At 41.8% G+C, this 14,144-nt stretch overlaps 1 protein-coding gene across 1 annotated transcript; it reads left to right on the top strand.

The window, feature by feature from the left end:
* The first annotated feature begins 5,264 nt into the window (after window positions 1–5,264).
* LOC119660518 (arrestin domain-containing protein 17-like) lies at window positions 5,265–12,702 on the top strand. Its single transcript, XM_038069137.1, has 5 exons — window positions 5,265–5,522; window positions 11,329–11,457; window positions 11,524–11,738; window positions 11,867–12,467; window positions 12,538–12,702. The coding sequence occupies exons 1-5, from the start codon at window positions 5,408–5,410 to the stop codon at window positions 12,699–12,701; spliced, it is 1,224 nt and encodes a 407-aa protein (XP_037925065.1). The 5' UTR covers window positions 5,265–5,407; the 3' UTR covers window position 12,702.
* Window positions 12,703–14,144: the final 1,442 nt, after the last annotated feature.

Raw genomic sequence — 14,144 nt, forward strand, 5'->3', positions numbered from 1 at the left:
CCATGCTGGGTTGGAAGGCAACGAGGCAGCGGATGAACTAGCCAAGAAGGGAGCAGGGGCGCCTTTACACGGGCCAGAACCCTTCTGTGGAATCGGAAACGGTTTCATGGCTATGAATCTAAGAAATGAAGAAGAACGGTTCAGGGAAATATAACAAGAACCCATGCGCACAAAGGATTGCTTAAACCTCACCAAAAAGAACCTCCGAATCATGGTGGGAATCCTCACTGGTCATTGTCGGCAGAACTATCACCTAGGGAAGCTAAGGATATCTACGGACACTGCCTGCAGGTTTTGTGAGGAGGAGGACGAAACCTCTATACACGTCCTGGGACAGTGTCCGGCACTTGTGCAAAGTAGGTCGAGACGTCTGGGAGAACATTTAATACCAGATGCAAATTGAAACATCTAGAAGTAGGGAAGATACTAAAGTTCCTAACGGTTACAGACCTGCTTGAAATACTATGATCAATAGGTACACTATAACCAGAAAAAGGGGCACAATAGTTCTTCAAGGACGCGGTGCGACTTTCCCTTAACAGAATAATAACAATGATGAATGGAAATGGAGAGGGATTGAATCACATCAGTGGAAATGCCTTTTGAAAATAATTTCTTGAGGAGATTGGGCGTATATGGAATTTTAGCAAATGCTGCATGTTTTCAACCAGGTAAAAATTTACCAATTGAGGAGGCATTTAGAATCCTTGTGGCACATTATACAAATTATCATTCTCGTGCCGCCATGGCAGGTCACATTTAACGCTAGCAAACTAAGGGCAGTCTACAGAAGAACAGCCCCAAGGGTGTGCTCTGTATTCAGGACTGTCTCAGTCATCTTGGCAGATAAGATGACGAATATATACAATGTGAAGTCTATCTCTCCTTTATCGCAGATGAAGAACGCCGAAAGGAAGAATTCTATAAATAGATGGCGAGAACGTTGGAAACGCTCCGGAAAAGGTCGGTGTACACACAAGCTCGTCTCTGACAGACAGGTAGATGGACACCTTCTGCATCGATCGGGTCGATCAATGTCGCTGATGCATGCCTTCGATAAGTGCACAAACATGAGGCATTTAAACCACCTCATTAGTGCAGTTTGTTCTGTGCTGTCTCCGTTGGTACTCGTATTGTGGCCGTTTGAATACCACCATAGGCTTTTCGTAAATCCACAACAGACGCTTCGGTAAGTTTTTCCAACTTGAATTGCTTCTTCAGAGCAGCACAAATTTCTCCTTTCAATGTAACTTCATCGAGATCCTTACATTGTATGTAGATCTCATGTTTCTGCGCAAGTACTAGCGCATTCTCCCCATGTGAATTTTTAACTTGAGTGCGAAAATCATCAGTTTTTCTTACGCTGGATCTTTTCAGCTCGAACTTGAGATCTCTTTTTTGGGTTCTTCGGATTCTGATCATATTTCCGCGCAGATCTTTTAGGTTGGGATCAGCTTTGACCTTTTTGAGTATCTCCGCGTATTGCTCTTACTAGAGATAACAATAGCCTCTGAACGAATTCGCACTTTTGTTTTTATACATACATACACAGTCATAAAAGAAAGCGCATGAACACATATTTACACATCAATAAGTAGGCTGGGGTCGCGCCTGATGGGATATCTGGCAACTCACACAGCGCTGTCTGTCACGCATTTTTCTCGGGGACGATTGTAGCGATTCACGTCAAATTTGGTAGAAAGGTTACAACCGTGAACATTCATACAGTGGGTTACGTAATTTTACATCGAATTTAAGCGGGGTCCTCATACTTGCAAAAGAGGGGTACACATTTTTTTTTCATCAAATATAGTCATGTAGGGTATCAAATTATATGTATCAGTTAGTACTTTCCAAAGCTGGTCTGAGTTTTAACATTTATTGAAAAGGTGGAGAGTGCGGAGGTCCAAACTGATCATTTCCTCAACGAACCCATTCTTACAAACTATACAACCGAAAAAAACAGGATCCTGTTACTATATATTGCCTAGGCTTCGTAATACCCTCCATACCGACATCTGTTCAAATAAAGTTAATAATAGTATATTACTTTAATTTTTAGTAATTGGCTGCATAACCCCCCTTAAGGCAGTGTAGGCTATAACAAAGAGCATGATCCTACCAAGTTTGGTGGAAATCACACTATTAGTAACAGAGTTATAATAGATCAAAGTAGTCCGTTCTTTATCTATTCACGACTGAATGAAAATGTTCTCACATAATATGTGCATATGTTAGTGCCAGGTACTATTGGGACAAATACACACTCGAATGATATATTATTATAAAAGAAATACACAAAGCCCGACTTGTTCGTTGTTGTTTCCACATAGAACTCAACATGTTGTATATTATTAAATGAATTTCTAACGCTTATTTCTGGCTAAGGAAAAATGTTACACATGCGAATGTGAACGGTGCTGGCGACTTTGTTTTTCTAATGACCAGTTCGACGCATTGACGGAACCCCAAAAGCCGCGTCTATTGAAGATCAATGGTAGAAGAGCATCGGTCGAGGATCAAATCCCTCGCGGATTTTCCCAATCAATCGCGGCACTTGGGTCTCGAGTATTAGAGAACAAAGTTATTTTTATTTTTCTTTCTTTTATTTATACCTTTTGCTCGCGTGCTCTCTTTCGATATGTTCACGGTAAATCTCGAGATTTGTTCGCTTTTCAGGTTCCGGTGCGGACCCACGCATCGGTTTAATGACACGTGGAATGATACGGGTTCAAAGGACCCCTACATTCCAATAAGGCGAGCAATTGCATTTCGACGAACACTTCAGCAGAGTTTCAGCATTTGTGGGCGATTTTTTTCGGCCAATTTCTTTAAATTTGTAAATTTTGAGATAGCTCTGCCCTCTTGCTCAACCTTGGTCACTCAGGATGGTCTTTTGACTACTGCTAATGCAGTAAGTCAAAATAGCTGACAGAACTGAATGTTCAAATTTATTTTATCAGTTTTTTCCATAACCCCGCCCTCTTATTTGACAGCAATCAATCCATATGTTCATTTTAAACATCATCAACTCAATGAGTCATTACACACTGATGAAGGTTCGAACTCCCGAGGAATGGGAAAGGGAACGTAACGATTAATAATTATTGAGGGCGAATTTATGGAGATAACTAAAGAATAAGATATCATCCCTTAAACTTAATAAGAGTGGGTTCCTCTAATCCATTCATTTCGACCACCTACCTACTACGTCATCAAAATTTTCAACTGCGGGTGCTTTATCAATAGATCCAATAAATTTATCAGGAAAGACACATGTACCTGTGAGTACTTGATGCCCGATTGAAGATAAGTCCTCGTAAAATACACAGCCCCTGATTTTTTTTTTTTTTTTTTTTTTTTTTTTTTTTTTTTTTTTTTTATGGATGGAGGTGGAAATCTTAGAAAGACGCTGCTGCGCCAGGTTGCAGCAGTGTGTGGGATTCACACCCACTAAAACCACCCCCACTCTTCCGCCCCTCCCCGCGGGACCACCGTGAAGTATTACTTCGCGGGGGAGGCTCTGCTTCGCTATACCAGCTCGTCCATGTCACGTCTCCGTCGCGCCGCCTTCCGAGCTCGATCCAACTCCAGGAGTTTTGCCTGCACCACGGCTACTGCCTCATTTACCGCCATCCAGTTTTCCTCCGACTTCAACATCTCTTCCACCAGGTTGGAGGGCTCGATGTCCGCCCCTAAGATGCTGTTCAACCTCCTTTTCTGCTGTAGAAATCTGGGACAATAGAACATAACGTGCTCCGGGTCCTCGAGTGTAGTACCGCATTCAGGACAGTTGGGAGACTCGTCCAACTCGAAGCGATGCAAGTACTTCCTATAGCCACCGTGTCCCGTAAGGAACTGTGTCAGGTGGTAATTCAATTCTCCGTGCTTTCGGTTGACCCATTTCTCGATGCACGGGATCAATGTATGGGTCCACCTGCCCTTGTCGGAGTTATCCCATCGTTGTTGCCACTTGCCACACAACTCTCTCCTGATGGCTTTTCGGAAATCCGCATTCACCTCGGCTGGATTTGCCTTCCGTTTTTCGTAGAGCCAGTGTGCCTCGCTCGCTAGAAGATCTATAGGGATCATTCCTGCGATAACACACACTGCCTCCGTCGACGCCGTCCTAAATGCGCTGCACACCCTTAGCGCAATTGGCCGGTATGCCGAACATATCTTCCTCCGGTTGACCGCGTGGTTCAACGCTCCCGCCCAGACAGGGGCCGCGTATAGCAGGATCGACCTCACCACTCCCGCGATGAGTAGCCTGCGACTATACTTCGGCCCTCCCACGTTAGGCATCATCCTTGCAAGGGATGAGCTGGCATTTGCTGCCTTTTCTCGCGCATAATCCAAGTGTGCCTTGAAACTCAGCTTGGCATCGATCATCACCCCCAGGTATTTGACAACCGATTTTGAGACGACCTCACGATTACCAACCCGGATGGTAACCGTGTTGTTCTTCCTACGGTTGGTAATGAGGACCGCCTCCGTCTTTTCGTCCGCCAGGTCCAGCTTGGCCATTCGTAACCATGACTTGATGGTATGAATGGCTTCATTTGCATAAAGCTCCACGTCCTCGGGATGCTTTGCAATTGCAATTACCGCCAAGTCGTCCGCAAAACCAATCAGCGTTGTCTCCTCCGGCACGCGAAGGCCAAGCACTCCGTCGTACATTATGTTCCACAGCAGCGGTCCCAATACAGAACCTTGAGGCACACCTGCTGTCACAATGTACTCCTTCGGCCCGTCGTCCGTCTCGTACCAGAGAAGTCTATCCGAAAAGTAACTCTCGATGAGCCGAGCCAAGTAGCTAGGAACACCCAGTTTGGCCAAAACGCCCTTAATCAAGCCCCAGTTGGCTGAGTTAAAAGCATTTTTGACGTCCAGCGTCACCAGAGCACAGCATTTGCCCATGGCCATCGCATTTCGAGCCAATTCCACGACCTTTGCTACTGCATCGACCGTAGAACGGGCTCGCCGAAACCCATATTGCCGCTCTGAAAGATTTCTATTCGTACTTGATACGTATGTACACATATAGTATATCATGATTGAAATTCCTTAAAGTCTTACTATCTTTTCAAAATAGTGATGATTACAACTGTTTACAATATTCACTGCGAAACTTCGACTTCCGATAACTTTTTTCTTAGCATTTTTTCATGTATATGGCGAAGATAAGATATTCCTTATTTCGCAAATTCTTTGATAAACATGTGTGTGGATGTTTACTATTGCTAAATATCTGAGTAACAGAATGTTATGAACGAGTTTGTGAGATCAGTTCCTATTGGATATGTGTAATTAAGCTACTGCTCCGCTGAATAGCGCATTTGGAAGAGGTTTCACTAATTGAAATTTTGAATAGTTTTTGGTTTGTGAAAAGTGAGAGTCAGTGATAATGCCATCAAGGATTAATATACATTTCGATGGAAATGATCAGAATGTTTACTACAGTGGTGAGACGGTATCTGGAACAGTCGAAATTGAGTTTCAGAAAGTGAAAAAAGTTCGAGGTGTGTAGAAATATATATACATTTGTACGAGTACATAAAGTGGAATAAATTAGGTGACTTCTCTAATATGTAAGGTTGGTCAAGACACTGAAAGCACAGAATAAAATATATCCTTTGGAATTGATCTGGAAACAAACGCAATTCTTACCTAAATAATTAACTTTTTGTGTGGAAATAAACCAAATATCAATTTCATCTAATCAATCTTATAATGATCGATTCAAAATCTTCCTCATTCCAGTGAAGTCCATAATTCCATGGAAAAGATCGATTAAAAAGAAAACTAATCGCTATCCTTCAATGATATGAATGAAGGATTACTTTCTCCTAATAAGCCTGCAGCAAAGAGGAGGCGGAAAGCATCAATTTATTATCAACTGAATCAGAAATCTTGTGTTTGAAAGCGAAAGGTTTCCGTTGGAGTAATCGATTCATACGGTCAATGATAAAGTTTGCGCTGGAATTCGCAGATAACTTATCATCCGTGCATACTCACGAATGTGACTTACTGATATGGCACGCATATACACCATTATTAAGGAATGTGCAAGGGATACTAAGTAATGTAAAATTAAACGTGCGCTTAATTGATGGTTTTTAATCTGGGCTCGCCAAACCTTCACATGACGGCTTGTTGAGGTTTGGCAAACATGTTGATCCCCAGGTAACTACCGATAATAGTCCGAATATTGCAGACTTTTTTCGCCTACTGTTTTTAGAGAATCTTGTCCATTCTGCCGATAGAACCTGTGACATTTTATAGTTTGGCTCAATCTCTTGGAGCCTTACAGGGGGTTCTATTTACCCGATATTGCTCTGTGGAGAAACGGACACATCTGCCCAACGAATTTATTTCATTTTTGGTTTTTCATTGTAAACTCAATATTTCGGTAGCAATTGTTCACGTGACCTACTTAATGTCGTTTATTTGACTGGATTTGGTTCAAAACCATTCGCTAACTTGTCTAAGTTGCCAAATTTCCGTTGTTAACTTTCTGGAGATCGCATGTATCAAGGTTGAACGAAGTTCAAAATAGATATTAAAGTTATAACTAAAATTTCCTTGTTTAATTTAATTGATTAATTTTATTTTTGTTGACTTTCCAAAATCTTGATCGACAGTTTTGTTCAGGGCAGAGGCAACTCATCAGACGCTGTCTCACCTTTGCCCTGGGAGCAGCGTGACCGAAACGTGACACGTGGTAATCACTACATTTATATATAATCGCAAACACGACTTGAGTGCGAATTATTTATATTAAAGTGAAATCTGTCCTAAGTTCAAACCTAGACCAGGCTAAAGTGATTTTTTTTTAAAATGCTGGGAATCCTGAGTCCGCATCCACTTGATGACGGAAGCAACTTACTTCTTCTCTTGTGGTCCAATACTTTCCTTTTGGAATTTAAATTGATTGTTTTATTGATTGAAATTATTTTATTTGCACTGAGAGGAGTCAATTCTCTCCTCCTGCTTCCTTTACGTCCCAACTCCGACTGACATCGAAAAACAATTTTCGTTGTCAAAAATAATCCCGTTTTCTTGTTGGACGAAGGGCTTTAGTCGAGTCAAGACGAAGCGTTTGGTCGTGCCCCCGGCGCTGAGGCTATAACAATGTTGGGTTCGCTCGAGGACTTCGAAGCGGCCCTCAGAAGTTACAGGATTCGAGATTCCTAGGCACGTCATCATTTTTTCGCGTGGTTGGCGGGTGGTGCCGGCTTTAGTTTTGGCATTACGTCCTTGAGCAGACGCAGCAGACCGGTAGCGTTGAGTCCCGAACTGATGTCGAGAACAGGGTCGCTGGAGGGTCTCAGGTTCTCCCCGTATACCAGCTCCGCGGGACTTGCAGCAAATTTTCGTGATTGGCTATTCGAAGGCCAAGAAGAATGAGTGGCAGTGCATATGACCAAGAAGGGTTGCCTTGGGCCATTATAGCGGCCTTCATTCTATTGGACTACGGTTAGCAAGCAGTTGTCCGATGGCGTTTAAGGCCGAGGAGTTTGCCGAACTTTGAGAAAAGGGAGGACTTAAACTGCCTTCCCTGGTCGGTGATTATAATTGCCGGCACATCTAAGCGTGGAATCAATTCGCTCAGAGGTGTCACCTTAGGCCACGGCGTGAACCTATCGATGATTGTGAGGCAACACCTGAAACGGTGCGAGCCTCGCAAAGGGCTAAAGGCGGATTTCATCGTCATAGCTGTTATCGGTTGTAATTTTCGACCCTAGATAGGAGAAATTATCAACGGTCTCAAAGTTGTAGTCTCCTATCTTTATTCTTCCCGTTTGATCAGTGCGGTTTGATGTTGCTGGTTGGTGGATTTGAAGAGGATGCTGTCTCTTGCATTAGCATCCGCAAACAGGGCCGAGTTAAAGATTACGCATGATAGAGCATCCCCTTGTCTTAGACTGTTGTTGATGTCTAATGGTTTCGAGAATCATCCTCCTGCTTGGTATGGGCCAATGAAGTTTTGGGCGTATGGGGCCTAGCAACAAAAATACTTCCGATAATAATTTCATTTCGTGCGATACTGCTAATTGAATAATCCGCAATCCGTTATCATTGGTATCTTTATTTAAGCTATGTGAGCCAGCGTATCGCTTGAATAAGGGTTCCGTCCTTACTTGACTGCTAAAATCTCCGAGTATAACTTTGATATCAGACTTGAAACAGGCTTCGAGGGTCCGCTCAACTGCTTCGTAGCTAGTATATTTTTCCTATTCTGCAGGAGGCTCCAGGGGCGTAAACATTGATGAAGCTTTTAAATTTACTTCGCAAACGCAGATTGCACAGCCTTGTACTTATGTTTTTAAAGCCAATAACAGCAGATTTTCGGTTCCATTTTCGTTGTTGTAAAATCCATCCTGTCCGAGGCTCCATTCGTGGTTTCGTAACATCAGACTTCCTTGTAGGGTTGTCAACCCTACCCAGCCCCATCCCTGCAGGACCAATTGATACAGTTTGTCCCGTTTTTAGGTGCGGGAGACTAGCCTTCATCCTTTTCCGTCTGGAGTTTTTCATAAGGAAAGAACTCCCAGCGATTACCACATGGAAATGGAGATAGGATTTGATAGTAGAGCTCTTTTGGTGTTTGTTCAGCAGGCTTTTCCTAGTTCTTATACTCAATCACGAATACCAATCCACGTTTCGCCATGTGACCTATACTACCCTTTGAACGCGTGAAAAAATGTTGCTTTAGTTTAACCGAGAGTCAGAGATCAGATCTTTTTAGATAGTTTTGTAACTTTTCTTGAGCGCTTAACTGCCTCCTCGTAACTCTGCAAGTCTAATCATTGTGGTAAATTAGTATTTATTTTGGTACCCATATATCGATATTTCGGGAACAACTTGCTCCCTTCTTCAGTGCTATATGTCATCGTCTAATATGTAATTCTCAAATATTTCTCCTCTGTTATTGATACGTAGCATTATCTTATAATTCTTCATTAAATTTGGATTCTACCTTATAAGTTATCCTCATATTTGCCATTACAGATAAAAACAATGTCGCTACCGTAACTCTGGGTCTATATTCCAGACGGGTGTTCCCTATTCCCTTGCAGATCAGGAAACTTTGTATCTGTTGCTATATATTCTCGAACGTTCCTTCGATGTCCGAAAACGCACATAGTGCTTACCGGCATGCTTCCTCCCCGCGCCACCCAGGTCGCTTAAGATAGCGCCTCTTATCCTTGGGAATTGCCAATCACTGCTGACGTAGCTTTTGAACGGTGTTGATTTGCCTGGGCTATCTTAGCGCAGACCATTGGCTCTATTTTCAGCACTCCATTTTCAGAATATCGTCCTCCTCCTCCAACATTACAGTCCGAGATATCGCTGCTCATCCAGGTCTAGGTCGTTAAATTTCTCCCCCTCATTGGGCAGTAGGTCAACTTCGTATCTTGGTGCTGCGCATTCAGTCCCTATGACCTATGCCATTTCTTCGGGGAGGTTAAGTTTCGGTTTCCACGGGATGTGTCCTCCAAAATATCTTTCATCAGCTTCTTCCTTTACACATGCATCGGCGTGTTACCAAATCTATAATTGATAAGGCAGTTGCCTTAGTGGTGAACCTACTGGCTTCTGCCTTTACCTTTGCCGAGATTTCTCCCTCTTTGGTTCGGATTTGCATTTTTTTGGGAGCATTTCCCTTTGATGGGTTGTTCTACGCTGCTCCGCTCTTGGTTGGTTCCTTGATTCCAAGTCTTCCTTCAGATAGCGTAGATATCATTTGGCACTGACGCCACTATGGTATTTGACCTCTGAACTTCTTTTTTTTTGGCTGCAGTCACTTGGTTCTCAATATTGCGGAGATATGCCCCTTCTAATAGAGCAGTTTGCATTCTGTATGGGAGTCTGCTTGTTTGCTATTCGTTTTTTACTATTTTTTATTACTGTGCTTATTTGATTCCCACGAGTATGTGGCCTAGAAGGTCCGCCATTCTATAGCCCTCCATAGCACAGCAAGGTCAAGCTCACTCACTGAGGGGGCTAAGTATCAGCCGATTGCAAATTATCCGGTAGACACGGTTCGCATAACGATTGGGGGTTTCGATTCCTGAACCTAGATCCGTAGCGTTTTGTCAATAATAGGGTGGTCACCCTATTTCGTATACCACAAAGAATCTTGGTAGATAAGAATATGAAGAAAGATAGGTTGGTTCCGCAGGAGCTCTATTCCGCGTGGGTCTTTCCTGGAGTTTACTGTTTGGAACCCGGGAGTGGAGGGCGGATTGTTGATTTATTTAGTTTCCGAATAAATTAGTACTTTTTCAATCCAGTATTGAAAACATTCGGAAGAAGTTAAAAGATTAGATAAGAATTTCAAAAAGAAATAAAACGATTATTTAGTAATGAGTGATTATTGTGAATTTAAAAAGCAGAGAATGTAGGATTCTAGATAAACTAGAAAATACTATATGCAAGCTAAAGAGCGTTCTATAAGCTCGGTGCGAAACAAGTCGATTATTCCGCGAATCCACAAACATTACAGTCTTCATTCCGTTTTTCAGCTGAATCCCTCTACACAACAATGCTGTCGATTTATTGATGGGGATTCATTGTCTGCAGGAATTGTTGTTCTCAGGTTTCAACATATTTCGAGGTATTTCGTGGCTTTGGAGATCTTGAGTATATAGTAAATTTCAAAATGGGGACGGGCTAGCTTCTCACTTTCAGTGTTTGATATCCGACATCGATATCTAGTTGGGAAGGCATAGTGATTGCTATTGCAATTTTCTCTGCGCTATGAAGTTACTTCAAAGATGCTGTATGTAACTCCTTTCTTAATGGGAATGTGATCAGTCTTTCAATAAGAATACCATGCTTCTGCTATAAGCGAATTCAAAGAGCCTGCGATGTTGCAGGCAGGAACTTTCCAGTCGCTTTCCAGGGTCTAAGCCGGTAGATATTTTCCTTTGCTGTAGATATTTAATTTCCGATGCGATACCAACATTAGCTTCAAGTTGTCAGATAATATTGTACTCCTATTGTGAAAAGGTTCCCAGTGTGTTGCATAGCCTCCAACCCAGAGGATCACTCCACTCATCCCTCTTTTTTACATCAAAGAAGGTCCGTCGTTAACCTACCCTCGTCTGCGTCGTCTGGCGGTTATCTCTATGGAAGTAAGAGTGGAGTTTTATAGTAAGGTTATAGGTGTGACATCTTCATATATTATGTAGTTTTTTTAGGTGTGGCCTACCGAATCTGCAAACTCTGCTGACACATTTACAACTCGTTAACCCCTATCTAAGGAAAAATTATTTAGGCAATATACATTAACATTTCTTTCCATTTTTCAATTTGCAGGAATATCTTTCCAAATAATCGGATTCGCTAGAACCCATTGGGATGGCAGTTCTTTTTTAACTCAGTACACATACATTGGGAAAGAAAACTATTTGACGTCAAGAAAATATTTAATTGGATCCGATCTTAGTAATATGCACAGATGTCAGCTAGATATTTATTTTTTTCACCGAAAAATTATTTGAATATTGGCAGATTCAGCCAGAGACATTGAACCAGGGATATATAGCTACAATTTCTCATGTACGCTCCCAAAACAATTGCCTTCATCCTTTGAGGGAAAGTTCGGATGTATTCGATATATTGCTAAAGTTACCTTGGAAAGACCATGGAAATTTGATCAGACATACACAGTTGGATTTACTGTGCTCCGGCCTGTTGACTTGAACTTAGAGTCGCCACTTATAAGGGTAAGTTGTTTGACTTTACGCACAGTACAAGTGACTGCACTTGTACAGAGACTTCAAGTAACCTACCAAAATTTGAATTGTAAATCGTAATCGTTCTTTATAAAATGATGTCCATTTTCTCCAATTAGGTTCCCAGCGAGGTTGAAGTCTTCCATCAATTCTGGTGCAGTCCATGTTTATCTAAACCCATTCATATTAAGGGAAAATTACCACAAACAGGTTATGTTCCGGGTCAAACTATTTCCCTTCTAGCCGAAGTTAACAATGCCAGCAACGTAGATGTAAAGGAAGTTAACATCCGTTTCCAGTGTGTGATATCTTACCAAGCTGACAAACCTCGACTGAAATGTCGTCAAGATATTCTCGATTTAGCGTGCATAAAATGTGATCCAATCCCGAAAAAATCCTCAGGTTGCTTTGTTGAAAAAATAGTTATTCCCCCTGTCCCTTCGTCTAGTAATTCAAATTACTCAAAAATGATCCAGCTCTCCTATTGTGTGAGAATTGAGGCTGTTACTTCCCAGTTTCATAACAACGCCTACGTATTGTGCCCCATCACTATAGGAACTGTTCCATTCATCCCGCTCAGGCAGCAAATAATAGAGAACGCAGAGATTATTAGGCGAACATTGTATGATGATTCGAGTCCTACATCAGCAGACGAGGGATATATGTTTCCTGTTTTGAGCCCTATACGCGGTGCTGAAGCCTTATCTGAGTATGATGTTGGTAAGTCATATTCCTTTTAACATACCTATTTTTATGTTCCTGGAAGTGTATATTTCACTCTTTATTTTAGTTCCCCCAACTTATCAAGAAGCTGTGAATGCCTGCAGGGTCCAAGTCGATGCTGATGAAACATTTTCCGTCCAAAGAAGTGAATATGTTCCGAAATATCCTGTTTACAACTTTGAAGTAGATTCTAATAAAACTGATTTGCAACAATTTAATATTGTTGAATGAAGTTTATGGTGTTTCCTTCGTATATTTAGCAAGTAAGACGTCTCGTATCGGTCTCTTGCTCCGGACAGTATTTGTAAGTAGAGGAATAATATGCAAGATTGAAGGAAAATGAAAGATAGCACCTACGATTGCCTCTATGGTAAACATCTCATAATTCAACTAAGATAAATAGATTAACCATGTTAAAGAAAAATTTGGTGGTTAGAGTTTACGATCATCTACTTTAGCGAAATATGAACGCATACAGTAAAGTAGCACCAAAGTTCCCATTTTCACGTCAGAGGGATGCCAAAGAAAAATAATATCCGGTCATATGTGCAGTATATACCAGATTTGGTTTCAAGTAATCACGATGCTATTGCTCTTACGACGAAATTCAATTCCTTCAATCGTTTAAGATCCACAAAGCGGCCTATGCCACCCTCTATCAAAAACCGACACAAACGCACAGAAGATATTAAATACTTCTGTTGCGTTAATGACAAGAACGGAACTTCGCTTACCGCCCTATGAGCCGCGACGGATAGATGCGAGAACATTTCAACCGAAGCATTTACCCATTCTCCATTTCCACAAGCATTGCCGACAGTTGGACCAATTCTACCTGCCAACGCCATTGAAGTAGAGGAAGCAATAAAACGAATGAAATCGGGGAAACCAAAGGTACCCAACAACATCGCATCTGAACTCTGAAAAGCAATGAGATGGGACCCAATACTATGGCTCCGTGAATCCTTCAATTGGGTTATTTAGCAAGGTAGAACACCATCTAATTTGAAAGGAAGTACCACAGCTCCAATTTCGAAATGGAAAGATAGTCTAGGGTGTTGAAATTACCGTCCAGTTCCTATAAACATTTGTAAACGCATTCTCCACAATCGTATTCGCGAAATCAACGATCACCTCAAATCTAAAATTTTCGGCAATATCATCCGCCCCTATGCCGTTTATGGTTCTGAGTGTTCACCGACTATGAAAGCAAACAACGGCGTCTTGCGGCAATGAAAACGAAGATTTTACGTTGGACTAGTGGTGTGACATACCTTGATCACATCCGAAATGAGGATATCCGCGATCGATATGAAGTTAGACTGCTCATGGCAAAATTGCGAGAGAGGCGTCTTCGATGGTATGGTCATGTAATACACGCTGAGGAGAAGGAGCTTGTCAAGATTGGTCTAAACATCGAAGTCGGTGGTAAGCGACCAAAAGATTTGACAGTCTCGCGGCTGCATACAAATCAAACTTTCGATAGAAGAAAGTGACGGACCCGAATACGGCGAACCGACCTAGTTTGTGAGCGGGAAAGGCTACAGAAAAATATATATTTAATTATGGTAGGGGTTGTAGCATCTATTTTTCAAAGATTTGTTTTTGAAACAAAACCTAAAAAAATATTTTTTTAGATAGTATGTGTACTTTCTTATGTGGAAAGTATATAAC

The sequence above is a fragment of the Hermetia illucens genome, chromosome 6, assembly GCF_905115235.1.
Source record: "Hermetia illucens chromosome 6, iHerIll2.2.curated.20191125, whole genome shotgun sequence".
Classification (NCBI taxonomy): domain Eukaryota; kingdom Metazoa; phylum Arthropoda; class Insecta; order Diptera; family Stratiomyidae; genus Hermetia; species Hermetia illucens.

Bases quoted from the DNA above. Each gene is read 5' to 3' on its own strand.
- LOC119660518 (XM_038069137.1), top strand. From the start codon at position 5,408: ATGCCATCAAGGATTAATATACATTTCGATGGAAATGATCAGAATGTT. The intron at 5,523-11,328 runs GTGTGTAGAAAT...TTCAATTTGCAG, and splicing joins GAAAGTGAAAAAAGTTCGAG to GAATATCTTTCCAAATAATC. The intron at 11,739-11,866 runs GTAAGTTGTTTG...TTCTCCAATTAG, and splicing joins TAGAGTCGCCACTTATAAGG to GTTCCCAGCGAGGTTGAAGT.